At 42.0% G+C, this 21,572-nt stretch overlaps 1 protein-coding gene across 8 annotated transcripts in view; it reads right to left on the reverse strand.

Moving 5' to 3' along the window:
- cobl (cordon-bleu WH2 repeat protein) overlaps positions 1-21,572 on the reverse strand; it is a 366,824-nt gene that overhangs the window by 229,349 nt on the left and 115,903 nt on the right. For 7 of the 8 annotated variants that reach the window (XM_072575625.1, XM_072575623.1, XM_072575618.1 and 4 more), the window contains one exon: positions 17,460-17,654. In XM_072575625.1, coding sequence (XP_072431726.1) covers positions 17,460-17,654 — 195 coding nt within the window. The remainder of the gene's footprint in view (positions 1-17,459; positions 17,655-21,572) is intronic. The other variant, XM_072575619.1, reaches the window with a different exon arrangement.

A 21,572-nucleotide genomic window follows, 5' to 3' on the forward strand; every position in this document is an offset into this window, starting at 1 on the left:
GCAAATATCATGAATGACAGAACAGTAAAGAACAGAAGGAGGCTTTTTGGGAGCTTTATAGTGGAGGATATAATGCCATATTTGAGTAGGATACAACAGTATTGGAGAGGGTGTGGTTAAGTTAAGATTATGAGTTTGCTCGTTGAACTGGTAGGTTTGTTCTCAGACTTTTCGCCACCATGCTAGGTAACATCATGAGTGTGCCTCTGTTGAAGCGCTGGTGTTCTGTCCTGCTTTCTATTTATGTTCTTGGTCTGTTCAGGTGGGTGACATCATTTCCTATTCTTTTTCTCAGAGGTTGGTAAATGGGGTCCAAATCAATGTGTTCATTGATGGAGTTCTGATTTGAATGCTAGGGCTCTAGGAACACCAGCACTTTAATGGAAGCTCACTGATGATCTTAGCCTAGCATGGTGACAAAATGCCTAAGATAAAACCTACCAACTCAGCAAGGAAACTTAAAACCTGAGCCTGAACGTGAGCTACAAATCTTTTCAAAAGAAATCGGTGTAGTTAAGTATTACAAGTGTTATGAAGGTGAAGGCGTGTACTGTATCTTGAAGAGAAAGTGAAAGTTGAAAAGCTGGCAAGTACCTGTCATGTGACTGATTGCAGGCTCAAAGTTTACTGGACAATTTGAAGATGTAACATTTGAGCTGTAACTCAGATATTGAGTTGCTTTCACAACAATTCAAATTCAACCAGTTTAAATTATGCCCCAAGATACTAAAACCCGATCAAATTTGAATTTTACTGTCTTGACAACATCAAACCAATGAGACGGTCCAATGTTTTGGTTCTAAAAAGCAGGCGTTTTGGACAGTGAACCAGAGACAAATAGCACCTGCTACCATTGACCGACTGCCTGCAGCCCTTCTCTCTGAAAGGCACCTTTTTCATATGAAACATCTTTGCAGCAAAAGACCGAAGACGACCCAGAGGAATCTACAAACAGAGGAAGTTCGACAGCCAAAGATGACAACTGGTTTTGAAAATTGATTTGATGTAAATTTAATAGGCGATTTATCGGATCAGTATATTGCTATAGAGTGGGAGGTAAATACATTTTTTAAGAGAAATGAGGCATACAGATGTAGATAGTTGTTGTTTAATGTTCTCTTTTTGAGTTAAAGAATAAAATTGTTATTTTTTCTTTAAATAGTGGAATTAGGGTAGTTTTCTGTCGCTCATACTTGAACAAATTATGAGACGGGGTGAGCTTTTCTGTGTGTTTGGTTTAATTAGCAGAAGGATTTACCCCATATCATAACACAAGAAACTGGCATATATGGATGTTCCTATCAGTCAAGTATCAGTTGAAAAATAAGGACCAAGGTGCAGTGTGATGTGGATCTAAAGACACTGTTTGTTCTTGTGGGGAACAGCATAACTGGAAGCCATCAAAATATGTTTGTCACAAAATCATCCAATTGGGAATACAGTATAAATACCTTCATCCACAAGTAGGGAGAATGTGGAACTTGCAACCATACAGAGTGGTATACACATAAAGTGGAAGCATATGAGGGAGAATGGAATAGACGGCTACACTGGTGGAGTTAGCTTAGAAGGCATTGAATGAGGCCTGAATGGAGAATGAGAAATGGCAGGAAGAAGAGTGATTAGATTGGAAAATTTTACTCTTTCCTTCTCCACAGGTGCTGCCAGACTTGCTGGGTGTCTCCAGCACTATCTTGTTTTTAATTGCAGATCTTCAGCATCGACAATATTTTATTTTTAATTACCACATGAACTTATTATGCCAAAAGGCCTGTATCTCTGTCATTCATCCTATGTAATCCTAAATTATGTGGGACTCAGAGCAGCGACAGCAAGTGTAGAGAGGTCCCAGATGCAGACTGGTAGTGGACCTGTGTGGACTTGGGATTAGCAGTATTGAAGTTAAGAACAACAGCAAGAGCAGTGAGACCCAGAAGCGAACAGTGTGGGACTCAGGAACAGCAACAATAAGGTTAAAAGAGCAGCAAGAATAGAGAGGTTCCAGAGACAGATGAGCAGTGAACCTTTGTGGCACTCATGAGTGGCAAAAGGTAGGTTAAAAAATCAGCAATAATGGAGGGGTCCAAGAGGCAAACAGACAGGTAAGAGACTTGGGAGTGGCAACTATGAGGTTTAAAGGAGCAGTGAATGTGGAGAGATCCCAGAAGCAAACAGACTGGGGGTGGACGTGCCTCAACAAAACTCAGCACTTAGGTAACTGGTGAGCATTTCTCTCCTGTGATTGGAAAATGATTTACGTTAAATGTTAAGTTATCTGTGCAGCTTACAACCTTTAGATACCTCATTAATCTTTTAAATCTTCAAAACTAAAACTCTTTGCTTGATAGAGTAAAGCAGCTCTGGTTGTTTGTCTGACAAAAAGATCAAAATTTTTCTACACTTAAATAGGAATATGGGTAAAATAAAACCAGGGATCTATATTCTGTTTCATTAAGACATAACTGGAAAACCAAGTCTGGGATTTGCACATCATATACCACATGGAAAATGCAAGATGCTCTGCAGGTGTGTATGTATAAATGAACATGTGTGCAGGAGAGCTCTCTGGCTAAGGCAGCATCTACAGTGCTTTTGTGAAGCCAAGAGGTTTATGAACAGCACGTTTCATATCGCAGTCAGCACACATCTTGAGGAAATGCACGTGGAAACAGAAGAGAGAGACCAAAGTTAACATAGGCTCTTTAGAGAATGAGTCTGGGGAAATAACAATGGGGAACCAGGAGTTGAATAAATACTTTATGTTACTCATCATGGTGAAAATACAAATAGCATTCCAAAAATTACAAAATAATCAATGGTCAAAAGGAGGAGAGGAAATAAATACAATTACTAATTGCTAAGGAAACTAATAGTACTAAAGGCTAGTCAGTCCATTGGACCTGATGGGATGCATCTTAGAATATTGAAAGAAACAGCTACAGAGATAGTGAATGCATTAATATTGTCTTTTCAAATTAGTTTAAATCCACCCTCACAGCTTGTCTTAAAAGAACATCAGGTTGTATGAAGCTTTTGCCCGAAACGTCGATTTTGCTGCTCCTTGGATGCTGCCTGAACTGCTGTGCTCTTCCAGCACCACTAATCCAGAATGTGGTTTCCAGCATCGGCAGTCATTGTTTTTACCTCCTTAAAAGAACATCAGTCCCAGTTCTGAAAATATTAAACTATACCTCCTTGAAAAGGTTTGGCCTGCACCAAACTGGCCCTAACATCCCAGGAAATTGAACTCCACCCTCCTGGATCATGATTCTAATCACTCATTGACACATTTTATCTGACTTTTCCTTTCCTCTCTAGTTCTGGAAGTAATTAGGAGATTTCTTTTATTTCCTTTTAAGTTCTAGAGACTCGGGCAGCAAAACCTAAATCATTTTCTTTTTTAAGCTATCGGTTGCTACAAGGACCATGAATTCTGGCTGGTGTTCATTCTCCTCATCATTTTGCATACCCTCGCAGAGATATCCTTTGCCCTAAGATAAGGGAGGTAAGATACTGGACCCATATAGAAATACCATCGAGAACCTTATCAAATTCCCTGAGACAACTGCATTTCTACATCAGTGTTTTCCCCATTGTCCCATGCTGCTACATATGTGCTCTTGACTGTATTTCTGCGAGTTGTCCTCATTAATATTCAGAGCTGAAAACCATTTTGGGAGTCTCACTCTCCTGCACTGCCCAGCTCTTCCTTCAGGGTGATCACTTATCTACTAGTCTCCTGAGTTCTCTATAGCTGCAGGGCAAACAAGATCTGAAATGTGCATGCCATAAACTCGCAGCCTTGTAAGCATCCTCCCAATGACTCTCGCCACTTTAGTTCAGAAACCCCTCAGGAACATCAAATATTGTTGGCTAGGAAATCGCCTGTTCAACAAAATTGCAGTCAACAAGTTTCAAATGCCCCATGACTTTTCTTAAAAGTCTATTTGCTTACATTATCACATATTGGTGGAATCTTACCAGCCCCTGAACAACATATGCATTGGCAAGCCAGTTAAAAAAAATGAGATCAGGAGATAGAAGAGTCTTGTGAATGATGAGAGTGGCAGAGAAACAAGATATCGACAGTTCCCAACATGAAAGTCATTGCAGGTATCTGGTGATACTAGTTTACTGCATGCAGCTCTGGGCCTTTATCTTGTACAGCAGTCCTCAACAGTTCAGGGCATGCTCCATGGGAAACAACCACCCGCAACTCCCCAAACTCTGAGATTGGCATCAAATGTGTACCAATGTCACTGCACCCTAATGGCACTTCTCCAACCCACTCACAGTTCAATGTCACATTTTAGAGTACACCGGCACCTTTCATTATAATCCTGTTGCCTGTACTAAGCATGAAGGGACAAGCACCCATTTCAAAGGTTGGACCAGGGAGCACCACAGGGCTCATCATTTGGTCTCTCAGTGCTCAATTACTTTATGCCTACTTGGATGCTCACAATATCTCTGCTGTGCCTTATTTTGTCTGATTGTGTTTTGTCCCCTCAGCCAGAACTTAAAGGCTCATTATACAGGGGCTTGAACGTGGTCAATCAAACACTTGAGCAATCAGGGTAAGGGATCTCTATCACTATTGTCCAAGGAGTGGTCACAGTTAGTTTTGCAAGTCCAGTGCAAGCAGTCCAGGAAGTGGCAATAAGTCAGTCAGGAAGCTGCACAGATATCAGTCAGTGACCTGGTCAGTCATCAGTCTGGGCTGTTCATCCAAGTTGATCAGGGACTGGCAATGTACAGTCCTGGGGGTCAACTCACTGAAAGTCAGGGGGCATTACCCAAGGCCACTGCTGTGATTGGAAAATTATAGGAATTGGCAGTTGTATGATAAGCTACAAATGAGGCAATAATTCTGAAGCGGGGGGGGGGGGGGGAGATGGGGAATCTCTCAACATATAAAAGGTAGGATGGGGATAAAAACCCAAGGCCCAGAAGGTAATGCTGAAATATCCAGATCTCAGGGGGTAATGCAATTGAATCATAATTCAAAGTGATGAATGAAAACATATGGAAGTCATTTTTCATGGCTTTGACAGAAGAAAGGTACATGGAGGCACAGGGTAGCCTCTACATTACCAGGCTGACCGTGTGACTCACTGAGCCAAGGACAACATGCATTCTCTTCCATAATTATGCAAATCATAAACATGGACTGGAATTGGAAAGTGGCTACAGATGCACATGGTGGGTCGAGTAAGTATTTATTTTCTGTCTAATGCACAGGCTCTACTTACAAAAAAATTGGGGCCCTTTAGGGTCATTTACATTCATCAGGCATTTTCACAAAACATGTTGAAATTAGCTGTAATCATTGTACCTGCATGTGAAACTCATGCAATATCTAACTGTGTGAGATACAAATCCTGGGTCACAATCAATATTGACAACGTCAAATGCCACTGAAAGATTGAAGATCATCATATCTGTGAAGCACAGAAGACCTTAAAAGTGGAATCTGCATGGCACAGTTCACAAAGATAATCTGAGATATTGCACAAGGGCACAAAACTGATTTCCTCTTAAAAAGAGCAGTACTTACCAACTTGATCTTACATGCAATGCCGTCTATTGAAAGTTGCAACAGGAAAATATACCATAATCATGCAACACTTACAATCTCTTCCTGTATTTGCATGACACAGCTTGTTTGTGATACATTCATTGGGATGAGGTCCCTATGTCAAAGGTCCATGTAGAATCACTCCATGATTCTCCTTGTCAAACTTCTCCATATCCTCCACGTGAATGCAAGAGTTTGCAAACCCATCAGGCTAGGTGTCTTACAAGGATACTTACTGGGAGACAAGGACTATTAGGAACTGGAGAAAGGTTACTGGGAGACAAAGACTGATAAGAACTGGAGTAAGTCCCTTAAGTCTGTTCCCCTATTCAATGAGATCAGGGCTGATCTGTGGCTAACTTTGTACACTTGCCTTTGGCCCACATCCTTTAATACCTTTCCGTTGCAAAAATGTATTTATCACAAACCTAAACTAATAACTGATCCAGCATCAACTGCCATTTGTGGGAGAGAGTTTCAACATCTGTTTACCATCCTTTGTGTGTCAAAATACACTCGCCTTTATTAGTCAGTGCACTGAGTATCACAGAATCATAGAATCCCTACAGTGGAGTTGGGAGGTCATGTTGCAGCTGTACAGGACATTGGTTAGGCTAATTTTGGAATACTGTGTTCATTTCTGGTCTCCTTGCTATAGGAAGGATGTTGTTGACTTGAAAGGGTTCAGAAAAGATTTACAATGATGTTGAAACCGCCCGTTTCTACCTCCTGCCCAAAATGCACAAACCTGACTGCCCCAGCCGACCCATTGTCTCAGCCTGCTCCTGCCCCACCGAACTCATCTCTGCATACCTCGACACAGTCCTGTCCCCCTTAGTCCAAGAACTCCCCACCTACGTTCGGGACACCACCCATGCCCTCCACCTCCTCCATGATTTTCGCTTATCTTCAACGCCTTATCTTCACCATGGAAATCCAGTCCTTGTACACCTCCATCCCCCATCACGAAGGACTCAAAGCCCTCCGCTTCTTCCTTTCCCGCCGACCCAACCAGTACCCTTCCATTGACACCCTCCTTCGACTGACTGAACTGGTCCTCACCCTGAACAACTTCTCTTTCCAATCCTTCCACTTCCTCCAAACCAAAGGAGTAGCCATGGGCACCCACATGGGCCCCAGCTATGCCTGCCTCTTCGTAGGATATGTGGAACAGTTCATCTTCCGCAGCTACACTGGCACCACCCCCCACCTTTTCCTCCGCTACATCGATGACTGTATCGGTGCTGCCTCATGCTCCCACGAGGAGGTTGAACAGTTTCCACCCCGACCTCAAATTCACCTGGACCATCTCAGACTCCTCCGTCCCCTTCCTAGACTTTTCCATTTCTATCTCGGGCGACCGAATCAACACGGACATTTACTATAAACCGACCGACTCCCACAGCTACCTAGACTACACCTCCTCCCACCCTGCCCCCTGTAAAAACGCCATCCCATATTCCCAATTCCTTCGTCTCCGCCGCATCTGCTCCCAGGAGGACCAGTTCCAATACCGTAGAACCAAGATGGCCTCCTTCTTCAAAGACCACAATTTCCCCCAGTTGTGATCGACGATGCCCTCCACCGCATCTCGTCCACTTCCCGCTCCTCCGCCCTTGAGCCCTGCCGCTCCAACCGGCACCAGGACAGAATCCCACTGGTCCTCACTTACCACCCCACCAACCTCCATATACAGCGTATCATCCGCCGTCATTTCCGCCACCTCCAAACGGACCCCACCACCAGGGATATATTTCCCTCCCCTCCCCTACCAGCGTTCCGAAAAGACCACTCCTTCCGTGACTCCCTCGTCAGGTCCACACCCCCCACCAACCCAACCTCCACTCCCGGCACCTTCCCCTGCAACCACAAGAAATGCAAAACTTGCGCCCACACCTCCTCCCTTACTTCCCTCCAAGGCCCCAAGGGATCCTTCCATATCCACCACAAATTCACCTGCACCTCCATACACATCATTTATTGCATCCGCTGCACCCGATGTGGCCTCCTCTATATTGGGGAGACAGGCCGCCTACTTGCGGAACGTTTCAGAGAACACCTCTGGGACACCCGGACCAACCAACCCAACCGCCCAGTGGCTGAACACTTTAACTCCCCCTCCCACTCCGCCATGGGCATGCAGGTCCTTGGCCCCCTCCATCGCCAGACCATAGCAACATAACGGTTGGAGGAAGAGCACCTCATCTTCCACCTAGGAACCCTCCAACCACAAGGGATGAACTCAGATTTCTCCAGTTTCCTCATTTCCCCTCCCCCCACCTTGTCTCAGTCAAATCCCTCAAACTCAGCACCGCCTTCCTAACCTGAAATCTTCTTCCTGACCTCTCTGCCCCCACCCCCACCCCCACTCCGGCCTATCACCCTCACCTTGACCTCCTTCCACTTATCGCATTTCCAACGCCCCTCCCCCAAGTCCCTCCTCCCTACCTTTTCTCTTAGCCTGCTGGACACACTTTCCTCATTCCTGAAGCAGGGCTCATGCCCAAAATGTCGATTCTCCTGCTCCTTGGATGCTGGCTGACCTGCTGCGCTTTTCCAGCAACACATTTTCAGCTCTGATCTCCAGTATCTGCAGTCCTCACTTTCTCCTTTACAATGATGTTGCCAGGGTTGAAGCACTTGAGCTATAGGGAGAGACTGAATAGGCTGGAGCTATTTTCTCTGGAATGGCGGAGTTTGAAGGGTGACCTTATAGGTGTTTTGTCCATTCACTTAGTGTATCAATATCTCTTTGTATTTTTATGCCATTATCTACACTGTCTACACGCCACCTAACTTCATGTCATCAGCAAATTTGGATATGCGACATGCAATTCCATTATCTAAGTCATTAATAAATAATGTAAAAAGTTAAAGGCCTAACACAGATCCTTGTAGAACACCACTGGCCACACCTTTTCAACCTGACCATTATCCCCATTTTCTCTCATCTGCCACTCAATCACTTTCCCAGCCATATCCATAATTTGCCATCAATTCCATGTGCTTATACCTTGGTTAGCAGTCTCTTATGTGGGATTTTACCAAATGCTTAGAAACAACATCCACACACATTTCCGTGTCCACTGAAATGGGATGATGATAAGGATGGAAAACCTGTACAGCTTGGTTTTTAACAGCAATACATATATGAATGTTAACTTACATTTGCAATGAAGTGTCAGCCAATGCCATCAGAGTGCAAATTTTTGGTTCTCTTCGACTATCTGTGCAGAAAACATGTTTGATAGTGCTGGGTGGGTGCACGGGTGGGCTTGAAAAATAGCAGCAGTGCCTGGAAGTTGGAAGGTACGAGAAGCAGAACATCATAGAGATGTGGTGCGTAGCTAATGAAATTAGCTGTGGAGAACAGTGTGAGAAAACACTCTCAGGTTCACAGATAGAAACCTGCCATGAAACTCACCAAAATTGACACTTAGCCGAATTCTGGTAAAATTCAGTCCATCGTATCTTTGATTTGATCTATTACTGTCACATTTCCCAAGATACAGTGAAAAATATTGTTGTGTATGCTATCTAGTCAAATCATACATAAACCAATATAAATACATCAGTCAAACAGTACAAAATGCAGAGTATAGTGTTACAGCTAAAGTGCAGAGAAAGATCAACTCTAATATATGAGAGATCCGTTCATAAGTCTGGTAACAGCAGGGAAGAAGTTGATCTTCTGCTGGTGTTTTCAAAAATTTGTATCCTTTGCCTGATGGAAGAGGGTGGAAAATAATATCCTGGTATAACCAGGATGGAGGGGTCTTTGATTATGTTGGCTGCTTTCCTGAGGCAGCGGGAAGTGTAGATGGAGTCAGTGAGAGGAAGGCTGCTTTGCATAATGGACTGAGCTGCATTCACAACTCTCTGTAATTTCTTGTGCTCTTGGGGAGGACAGTTGTGATGCATCTAGATAGAATGCTTTTCTTATTAATTCTTATAATGCATATCAGAGTTTTACTTAATGTAATTCAAAAATCTTTAAGTTACTACCCTATATCTGGTTAATTTTGATGCCACCCCCTATCTTTAATCCATTACTTGGATGATTTACACATTTGCTGCTGCCTTTTGATTAAAAATAATGCATAATTCTATGAACTAATAATTTGATTTAAAATATTTAACAAAACTTCCAGATCTGCACCAAATTCCCACTCACCATGTTCTCATTGCTATTTAATTAAACAGTTCTACCAAAGTCTGTGCAAAGACCTACATATCCTTTATAAATATCATTTTACAAGCATATAATCTGGGCTTTGATGATATTAAAAGCTAAGACCCTAAGGCAACAGACTGAGGTCCAAGATGTTCTAACAATACAATACTGCAGCACAAGAATTGTGCCACTACAAGCCACGGTTGCTAGATTTCCTTCAGTTACAGAAAATGGACAAACATTTATCATACAATTTCCACAAATTTGAATGTGGTCAAGTATTTTCAGCAGAATCTGACCTCATATCTGTGGAATTTTCACAAATACTTTGGTAACATTGAAATAAGTAAAGAGAGAGAGTCAGAGACCTACATGAAAAGATGAGAACAACTGATGCATGCCAAAAGTGAATTAAATTTTGATTCTTCACATGCAAACAACACTGACAGGTGGGACTAGATTGGGTTGGGATATCTGGTCAGCGTGGACATGCTAGACAGAAAGGTCTGTTTCCATGCTGTACATGTCTATGACTCTATGTCTCCATTCAGGGTGGAAGTCACACATTGTTTTGTCTTGCCTTCCTTAACATCATGGTGATAGCAACTCAAGAGTCTGTAAAATTTAATTCTGAGAACCCAAACATTAAAGTGCCACATAAAAAAAAGCATAAAACATAACTTCCATACTAAATAACTAGGGATAATTTATTTGGAAATACATCAGACTAAAGAACATCAGAGAACAATAAATGCTTTAAAAGATGAATAGTCAAACTCTTTAACAATGATATTTAGCAGTTTCATGTGGTTATTTTGAACAAGTCAGTTGTATTTTCCTCTCTATTCTTTCACATACTATGATATTTTACTAATGTATTACATTTTTTATGTTGCAAATTTGGTCGGGAGCACATTGAAGTATGAACTGTGGCTGAAACTTACATATCCGTGAACTGAGTTGAAAGTATCATAGAATGATTGAATCTTTAAAATGTTTTTGTTTAAAGAAAAATGAACTTGAAGTAGTAAATTTGGAATCTGAGAAGGTTTTTTTGGGGAACATTTTTACATATGCAAAGCTATATAAATATAGATCGTTTACAATGGACTAAGGGGGAAACAGTGGCAGTACATATGCACCTTGGTTCATTGAAACAGTAAATTCCCAGTACATAGCAACCACTGAACTTACTGAGCAGACTCCAGCCTACGAAATGCAACCTTCTTTCATCCTATCTTCCAGCTCTAGTCTGATACCCCATGGCAAGTGCTTATTAACATCACCTTCAAACTCTCAAAGTGAGATGATGTCTGCCAGGTGCCATGCTTTGAGTGTCCCAGGATGTCTCAGTGAGTTAAGGCTGGAGCCAGAGGTCTTCAAGCAGAGAGGAGAAACGTTACTTTGAAAGGATGGCAGCAGGGGGTTTAGGATCACTTGATCTCAAGTTCTGATTTCTCTCCTACTTCTGTCACTTCTTTACAGCAGAGTTTATGTAGTCAGTATCTGACATGTTCCAGCTTGTGGGGGCACCTTATCCAATACGTCAGGACTCGTGGCAAGTTTCTCTACAGTAATGTTAAATTATCACTTTTAAATCAGACTTTTAATAGGTCCATATAATATTTTGTATGCTCTCATTGAGACTCAGAACAATTATTAAGTTGTGAAAAGAAGATCCGTTTCAGAAACCAATTTAATTGACATGTGGATGCAGTATCCAGACCAATGGAGATGATTTAACATTATCATCTTTGCAAATCTGAACAGATTGACTTCAGTCAGGATGTCACATTAGATCATTTGTCTTCCCACTTGCCTTTGATCAGCTGCTGAGATCCCAAAGTATAAATCTGAACATGCAGGTTTGAGGTGACCAAACCTCACTGTCATATAGAAAGATACTGACAATAACTGCATCGTAAATGAAAATCTTATCCTCTTGTAGAGAAGGTGTTATCATTTGATTTTTGAAAGGGTCCACTTGTACAGTTGATTCTGTGTTGGATCTCTATTTTAATGGTAATCTTTAGAGAAAGGTAGCTACTGTGACATGGAAAATGTCCAAGAAATTCTAAAAATTCTTGATCGACAATAAAAGCAGAAGATGTAGAATTTTGTAGCGAGGGCCAGAGGAGAGTTTTGATCTTGTTAATGTTGTAGGAGAAACCAAAGCTTTACTATGTGGAGTTGAAAATTCAAGAATGATCTGAATGTTGCTTGTGGTTTGGTACGGGTGCTTGGTAGTCACCAGTTGTCAGTCTGGGATGTGCTTGAGAAACACTTTAGTCTTGGATCTCAATCTGTTGAGTTTTGAAAAGTTTCTGTTGAGTCAATATTATCATGCAACAGGAGCAGGATGAGTATCTCTGTAAGGCTTTCCAAAGGACTTAATGGTTGATGAAGTCCAAGGCATTTGGCACACTGTAAAGTCATGCTGACCTCCTTGAACTGACACGATACACTTTTCTGGGATTTGTTAAGCTCATGGATGACTGGTGGTATGCATTCACAGATGGGTAGGAAACAGTCCAGAAGGATTCATGTGAGAAGTGAACAGAAGAGAACTGTCTCTATAATTACCACAAACTGACTTGTACAGCTGAGAGAGATCTATCTCATTGAAGCTTTCATCTTGCAGTCATCATGACAAATGCAAGAGTGAAACATTTCAAACAGGATTGGTTAACAAGCTGACTCTGATTAGCCAAGGCACTGTTATACAGAAAACAATGGGAACAATAGGCTCCTCATGCTTCTGGGTAATTCAATAAAGGTATAAAGCTTAAACATTTTTTTTTGTTTGCATAGGACTAGATTGTATTTTTCTTCTAGCAAACATATGGAAAATTTCAGACATTTTGGCCAAAAATAGGGGGGTTTACTTTTATATGTGATCGACTATTACTCGAGTATACCCGGTGACATATTCCAATTGAGAATTTTGCACAGTTTTAAATCATTCTCATCAAAAGAGTTTAGTGCTGAAAGATTGAAACCCTAGAACCTGTGTGTATATTATTAAATCACAGACTTAAACTTGTCACTGGTATTATTGGATTTTGAGAGAGAAACTCAGGAAGAATGGTGTACCTAGAGAATGTGTTAAATGAGCATCTTGTTAATAAGAATCAATGTTACTCCTCAAATCCTCATTAATCTTTCCTTCACATTTTTTAAATACCTGTTCCCTGGTTATTGGCCATTTCCTAAGTGAAACAGGGAGTCCTTATCTACTCCAGCTAGGCACCATCATAATTTCATACACCTTAATGAAGTTGGCATTGTTTTCCTTTGAGAAAAATGGAGATTTGATGGAAATTTTCAAAATCATGACAGGTCTGGACAGATTACAAAGGAAACTCGATTATCCAAATACCAATTATCCGAAAATCTGATTATCCAAAGGTCCCGATGGAAACATTACATCAAAGGCATGTTTCCAACAGTGATCGCGTATTTTGTTTACAGTGATTAAACAGGCACCGTCTCCAAATGATTGTCTGCCCGCCCGTTCTCTCTCTTCCCACGCTTTCCCTGGAGTTCTACAGAGGGGTGGACCTTAACCCCCCCCTTCCCCACATAATCTCTCCAACATTGTCCTGTATAGGGCAAAGGTGGAACCTGTCAAAAAGTTGGAGTAAAAAGTTGTATGTGTGGATTTGGTTACGTGTGTGTGTGCTATTTGGAGACTTACCCCACAAAGGCAGCTGCAGTAGTATGGTTGTTGGGAGTCCAGTCCAGCTGCCCCAGAGAGGGGGTGGATGTCTACGGGGTTGGGGTGCGAGTGGGGGGCGGTGTTGGATGGGGTTGCGGGCAGGGGGTGTTGCACGGGGTCTGGAGCAGACGGGATGTTGGGGTTGGGGGCAGTGTTGGACGGGGTTGGGAGGGGGTAGCATGGGGTTGGGGGCGGGGTGGTGTTGGACAGAGTTGGGGGCAAGGGGAAGTGTTAGATGGGGTTCGGGGTGGGGGGGCAGTGTTGGGCAGGGTTGTTGAGGGGCGGGGGGGGCAGTGTTGCATGGAGTTGGGGACGAGGGGATGTTGGGGGCGGAGACGGTGTGGGACGTGGTTGTGGTTGTGGGGGGGTGTTGGGGCGGTGTTGCACGGGAGTGGGGGGCCGGGGTCGATGTTGGGGGCGGGGGGTGGCAGTGTTGCATGGGAGTGGGGGGGGGCAGGGGGCTGTGTTGCACGGGATTGGGAGCGAGGGGTGTTGGGGGCAGGGTTGTGGGCGGGGGCCCGTGCTGGGGACAGGGACGGTGTTGAACAGAGTTGGGGGCAGGGCTCACATGCTGTGTGCTGCTGCAGTCTCCTAAACGGAGAGCAGACTTTAAAAGCTCCAAGCCCCAGAGGAAAGGCATTTGATCAATTAACCGAATGATCAATTATCCAAACGAAATAATGCCCGCTCATCAAGTTCGGATAATCGAGGTTCCCCTGTAGATAGGGAGAAACTATTCCTACTCATAAAGAAACAGAGAGCACAGGTGTGATGTGTTTTGCAAAAGAATTAAATCCTGTTGAGCAAAATATTTTTTCACACAACATGTGGTCCAGGTTTGGAAAACACTGCGTGGAAGTGTGGTGGAGGTAGGATCAAGTGAAGCACTCACTTTGGCATTGCATGTTTCCAGTCAAATAATCAAAGTAGGGTTATGGAGAGAAGTATGGGGATAACACTAAGTCAAAATGTCCAAGCGAATGCAGGCATGATAGATCAAATGGCCTCCTCCTGTACCATAATAAATCTGTGATTCTATATTAAGGTGTAACCCATTCAGCATGTACAGGTCCTGCCTGCCCCAGAACCAGTCCCAATGTTCAGCAATCTAAATTCCCCTTGTCCTGCATCATTTTTCCAGCCACTCAAATATCTGCTTTATGTTTCTGTTTCTGTACTCATAGTGAGTGGCATTGCGTTATCCAGCCGTTCCTACCTTTTGAGGTTCTGCCCTATTTACTCTCCCCTTTACAGTCCTCTGCAATTGTTCCATAACATTCTTTAGCCCAATATCAGGAAAGCAATACACCAACCTGGAATCATCCCTGTGGCTTGAAAAATACCTTTCTATTCACTGAAAATATTTGTTTTAAATCTCATCACTGAAATATTGTCTTGCCTATGTCCAAGATTAAAGAGAAAACAAAGAAAATAGGGTGAATTCACTTGCAGTTCCTTGTTGCATGCATAATTTCACAATGTTGAAGAGAAAAGGGCATGAAGCTAGGTCATAGCAGCTGTATAAAAAGGAAAGTATACATTAGAACAAAGGAAGTTAAGAAGCCAGAAGAAGAAGTAGACAGTATGGCATTGAAGACTGTAACACCACTCACTGTGTGTAATAATATCTCTGAATAGGTTAAATAGAAACAGGTTAAATTTTAAAACTGTATAATTATGGCTGACCTTATGCCTCAAATTCACTGTCCATATCCCTTGACTCCAAAAGATTAAACATCTGTCTAACTCAGTTTTGAACATACACAGAGATGAAGCATCTACAACACTGCAATGGTAAATGCATGAGACTCAAAACACTATCTGTGAAACATTAGTACCTCCTCTCAGTTCTAAGCGATTGTCCTCTAAGCTTGAGCCTGCCCTCATATTTTAGATTCCTCAACCAGTCGAAAGGATAAAACCTTGAAGCTCAACAACATCCAGGACAAACCAGCCGACTTTATTGGCATCCCTTCCATCACTTTCAAAATTCAGTCCTCTCACACTGACACAATATGGCTTCAACGTTTACCACCTACAAATTGTGCTGTCATTATTCATCAAGGCTGCTCCAACTGCACCTTTTAAACTCGTGAACTCCACAACCCAAAAAGCTTTTTCATCACGAGTGGCAATAATGTGGTTTCTTAGCAACAAAGAGATCAGCCAGCTGGCAATCTAACAACAGCCTGAACTGCATTTCGACATATATATGACTTAGGAGTAAGTATCTTGTTTATATTCCTGTAGTAAAAATAATTGTATGAACTTACAGCACATGATGCAGGAAATAGACTAGAGAGAAAGAATGGATGTAACCACCTTGTAAGAAAATGCAGCTTTAAAGCTCTGGATATCACATATCTTGGTCTTTTCCCTGGGGTGGGGGGAGTCCAGAACTGGATGGCATAAGTTTAAGGTGAGAGGGGAAAGATTTAAAAGGGACCGAAGGTGCAGCTTTTTCACACAGAGGGTGGTGCATTATGGAATGAGCTGCCAAAGGAAGTGGTGGAGGCTGGCACAATTACAACATTTAAAAGGCACCTAGATAGGTACATTCATAGAAAGAGTATAGGGTGATATGGGCCAATTGCTGGCAAAAGGGACTAGATTAATTTAGGATATCTTATCGGCATGGACGAGTTGGACCGAAGAGCCTGTTTCGTGCTGTTCATCTCTATGTACCGATGATCTCTGACTGCAAAGACAACCCCTTATCACTGAACTAATCTGAAGGCCTAATCAGAATCATCCATAGATTAAATAGTAAATTATAAATCACAAATGTTAGCTTGGTCGCAATGTAGCACTTCTGAATGCATGACTGGATGCTGCTCAGATTTTAGTACAAGCAAACAGTGAAATGACTTTTCATTTGGGTCATCATGACCCAAACTAAATACAATACAGGCAAGGCTTTGCTCTTCAGGTGAAGCATTCAACTCTCTCCTGCAATTATTTTGTTTGAGAAGAAGGCCAGTCGCCATAATTAGGATCATGATTAAAATTCTTGTTTAATAGTGTTTAGCCATGTGCAGGTGCAGTGATGATGTGCCTAACTCTAGCTCAGAAGCTCTAAGTTCAAGTCCTACCTCAGGACTTGCTGGCCACAGCTGTGTAAAAACATAGACAAGCAGGCTAATTACCAATCTGTAAATCTTTCCATTTAGGGTCAGTGTTAAGATAAAGAGAGATTCCTGAACAGACAAAGTATGGTTCCCAGCCCTGAATAAGTGGGAGATGTTAGTGGGAGGAAGGTCATCAGGCTACAAGACTAGCTAGCAAATCTAAAAAAATTATGGTGGACACCAAGATAATCATCCAGCATTGTGGTAACCCCATATAATGTAGGAAAGGCTGAAAGGGGTTAAAAAAAACTATTTAATTCAACTTTTAATTTTTGTATTCATTATTTAAAATACCAGTTATTTGATTTCTTCATGTTTAGCCTAAAGAAAGAGTTCACTTCAATTATTACTCTACCTGTATTTTTCAGCTGAATATTCATCTGCTGCAGATTTCTGTTATTACTGTTTCTATTTTGTCCTTTAACTACTGCAAATAGTTTGTTCCAATTAGGTTAACAAAGCACATTGCAGACAATGAACTTTGAATCTTAAAAAACATGTAAATTTATTTGTCAGAATTCCAATATGTTGCAGCACAAGTTGTACTGCACAAAGAGTAACTTATAACCCTCTCAAATTTTCCAATTAGTTCAAATCTTCAAACTGCTATAAACAATTTCCAACGTGTCTTTACCAATAATACATGTTGAACAGCCTTTGCGAAACAGAGAATTTATGCAATTTGAAGAATTGAAGCTCAAATGATTTAATGACCTACATTTATCCTTTAGCTAGCCAAACACTATACTCAGCAAAATGAAGATTTATTTCCACTTGAATGCAAAAGCCGTGTTTTAATTATAATTTTATTTACAAAGTTTGCAGCCCCAATGACTGAAGCGATTCTTGTCCATCACTTACCTCCCACTCACTTCAACCGTTTTTTCTGCACCATTTGGTAAGAAAACCAACAAGTCCACTGTTCCAGGCAAAACATTTTCTTTCATCTCTCCAGGATTCTGATCTTTGTGTTTAACTTTACAATTTTGAGTAGCAGTGAGGATCTTGCGCGGAGCTGGCTGAGGCGGTGGTAGTGGAGCATGACCTTTCATCCTGCTGAAAAAGCAATTAATTTATAAATCCAAATAATCACAGGTACAATTAAATTCCAAAAGAGTAATATGTGTGTGTACTTTTGTTTGACAAGCAATGAACCAAGTCTGTACACAACAAACAGTTTTTCGACCACCTGATTGCTAGCAACAGTCAATGGCAGCATGCCATGCATATCAGCTTGTAATAGTTGGGCTGCTTTTCTTTGCCCAATCCTGTCGCAAATGGAACTTCAAAACATTTCACAACATTTGATATTTATTACCAATTATATGGATACTTTGCCTGAAACTAATACAAAACCCCAGTCTATGCAAGGAAGGCCCAAACTTCAAGCCCCTTTGGGATTCTGAACTGTGATTGTTTGCAGCCTGCACTGCTATAACTATTTTGCTCTGGCTCAAGAATCTTAGGAAAAGTTGAAGATGCCACTCAAGCAGCTCAAAGCTAGGCATCCATGATGTGCTGTAAGCCATTGATTGACCGCAACAGAATTACAGTACAACCTCGGTTATCCAAACATCAATTATCTGAATTTCAGATTATCCGAATAAGACCTCAAGGTCCCATAAAAATGTTATTAAATTTAAATGAAAGCACAGCAAGAGCAGGCAGCCTGGGCTGGCAGTGGGACCAGGAATAGGGTCACCACGGGACCCTGTTCCTGCTATTGCCACCGCCACGGGAATCCTGTTCCTGCTATTGCCATCACCAAGGGGCCCTGTTCCTGCTATTGCCATCACCAAGGGACCCTGTTCCTGCTATTGCTGCTGCCACGGGAACCCTATTCTTGCTATTGCCAGTGCCACGGGAACCCTGTTCCTTCTATTGCCATCGCCAAGGGACCCTGTGCCTGCTATTGCCACCGCCACGGGAACCCTATTCCTGCTATTGCCATCGCCAAGGGACCCTGTTCCTGCTATTGCTGCCACCACAGGACCCTGTTCTAGCTATTGCCATCACTAAGGTACCCTGTTCCTGCTATTGCCATTGCTAAGGGACCCTGTTCCTGCTATTGCCATCGCCAAAGGACCCTGTGCCTGCTATTGCCACCGCCACAGGAACCCTGTTCCTGCTATTGCCACCACCACGGGAACCCTGTTCCTGCTATTGCCACAACCACGGGAACTCTGTTCCTGTTATTACCACCACCACGGGAACTCTTCCTGTTATTGCCACAACCACGGGAACTCTGTTCCTGTTATTGCCACCATCATGGGAACTCTGTTCCTGTTATTGCCACCATCATGGGAACTCTGTTCCTGTTATTGCCACAACCACGGGAACTCTGTTCCTGTTTTTAGATTAGATTAGATTACATTACAGTGTGGAAACAGGCCCTTCGGCCCAACAAGTCCACACCGACCCGCCGAAGCGCAACCCACCCATACCCCTACATTTACCCCTTACCTTACACTACGGGCAATTTAATATGGCCAATTCACCTGACCTGCACATCTTTGGACTGTGGGAGGAAACCGGAGCACCCGGAGGAAACCCACATAGACACGGAGAGAACGTGCATTATTGCCACAACCATGGGAACTCTGTTCCTGTTATTGCCACCACCACGGGACCCTGTTCTTGTAATTGCCGCCACCACGGGACCCTGTTCCTGATATTGCCACCGCCACAGGAACTCTGTTCCTGTTATTGCCACAATCACGGGACCCTGTTCCTGTTATTGCCTCCACCATGGGAACCCTGAGCAGTTATCCAAACAATCAGTTACCCAAACAAAATACTCCCCACCCATCTCACTTGGATAATCGAGGTTCTTCTGTATATTCAACCATGTCAATACCTGGCATATACCTCACTCTACCATCACCAACAAGCTAGGGGATCAACCCTGGCTCAATGAAGATTGCAGGAATGGATGTCAGGAGCTGCACTGTGTATACTTAAAAATGAGTCACTAGCCTGGTCAATCTACAACACAGGATACCTGTATGCCATTCAGTAGAGGCAGCATGCAATTGTCAGAGTTAAATAACTCCATAACCAAAAGATCAGATCTAAGCTCTGTAGACTTGTTACAGCCAGTTGTAAATGATGGAAAATTCAACAATTAACAGGAGTGGACTCTACAATCTATATACTCTATTCTTAATGATGAGGAAACCCTGGCACATCAGTGCAAAAGACAAGGTTGAAGTATCTGCAACTATTTTTAGCCAAAAGTGTCAAGTGGATGATTCATCCAAATGTCTTCCTGAGACTCCTGAGCTCCCCAATAGTCTTCAAAAAATTCAATTCATTTCAAATAACATCAAGAAATGGCTGATGTTTCTGGATACAGTAAAGGTTATGAGTCGTGACAACATCTTGGTTTCAGTATTGAAGCCTTGTACTTCAAAACCAGTCACAACCTCTAGCTAAGCTGTTGCAGTACAGCTACAAAATTGGCATGTAGCTAGCAAAAAGTGGAACATTTTCCACATAGATTCTGTCCACAAAAACAGGAAAAATTCAAACCAGCCAATTACTTCCCCTGTCTAATCACAATCATCAACAAACTGTCCTATCAGTAGAAATTTTGTTTTGAGGTAGGAACAGCTGAAAGAATGTGTCATTTGACTCATCAGGCCAAACAATGAGAAATAAGGCCTATATGCCCAGCATCTCACCAACACTGAAATTTATTGACAATATTGCTCAATTGCATGATATGCAGGATGTGTTTCTGGGCCGCTGGCGGCATCCTATTAATGGAAAATACCACTTGAATAGACATTTCATAGTAGAAGTGTAAAACAGCTTGCTAAAGCAGTTGTTCAACTTTTTTTGTGATGCATTGCCTTTACAGGGTAATTTGAGTCAGACTGGAAAATTTTCAGATTTGAAAGTTTGTGAGTTTGCATGACACACAACAAACAATGATCTGATAATGATCATTGCCACTGCCCTGCAGGTTAGCTTTGACGCCCTTTATTTCCACATCAAGTTTGCAAATGGCAATGTGGCTGATAAGGACAATCCTACAGAGTGTAAATCTGTATGAATCCTAACATGTATATCGCCGGGTGAAAGTAAGCTTGCAGTAGATGGAAATGTAAAGCCCATCTGCAATTTTTTTCAACTAAGACTTCAAGAAAAGACAACACCTGTTTTGAATGAGCCCTCAATAGGGGATCTGTGGTAGTTGACGATATCAAGTTAGCCAAGCTCTTCAATCAAACAGAATGAAAACATCTTCCGAAGACAATTAAGGATAAAACAGGAAATATAAATTAGATCGAAAACAAAAAGTGCTAGTGAAAGTCAATAGGTTTGGCAGGATCTGTAGACACATAAACAGAGTTAACATTTCAAGTCCAGTGACCCTTCATCAGAACACTGAGACATATCAGGGTCACTGGTGCAGAAGAACCATGAAAACATTGATTTACAAAATTTAACTGCTGTCTCAACATGTAGAAAATGGAATTATAACTTCTTCTGTACTTCTGGACGGTTCACATGGTATCAATATTTGATGAAGGCTGTAAATATTTAATTTTACCATGTTGTTTTTAGTAGAACTATGCCAAAAAAGACATAGATTTTTGTATTATCAGAATTGTTGAACATCAAGTCCCAGTTAAAGCAGTTGTACTAGATTGCAAAGTTAATGTTAAAAATTCAATCGAAGAAACAGAATGTATTCCTTGGAAAGAAGTTTACTAATATATGGAGGACTTGAGACATCCTTCTGGTGCATATATTTGTTTGAACGGAATGTTTCATTTTGTATGTATTATTTAAACAAAACAATGCCCAAAGAAAATGCAGCATTTTAAACATCAAGTGACTTGAGCATATTTATGTAGTTCTGAATAATTTAAAATAGATGGCTTCATTTACTGACACCCAGGAGCCTGTGCACTTGCAGCAAAGTAACTTAGATATATTTAATCAAAGAGAAATATATCTAAAATG

Source organism: Chiloscyllium punctatum, chromosome 8, assembly GCF_047496795.1.
Source record: "Chiloscyllium punctatum isolate Juve2018m chromosome 8, sChiPun1.3, whole genome shotgun sequence".
Lineage (NCBI taxonomy): Eukaryota > Metazoa > Chordata > Chondrichthyes > Orectolobiformes > Hemiscylliidae > Chiloscyllium > Chiloscyllium punctatum.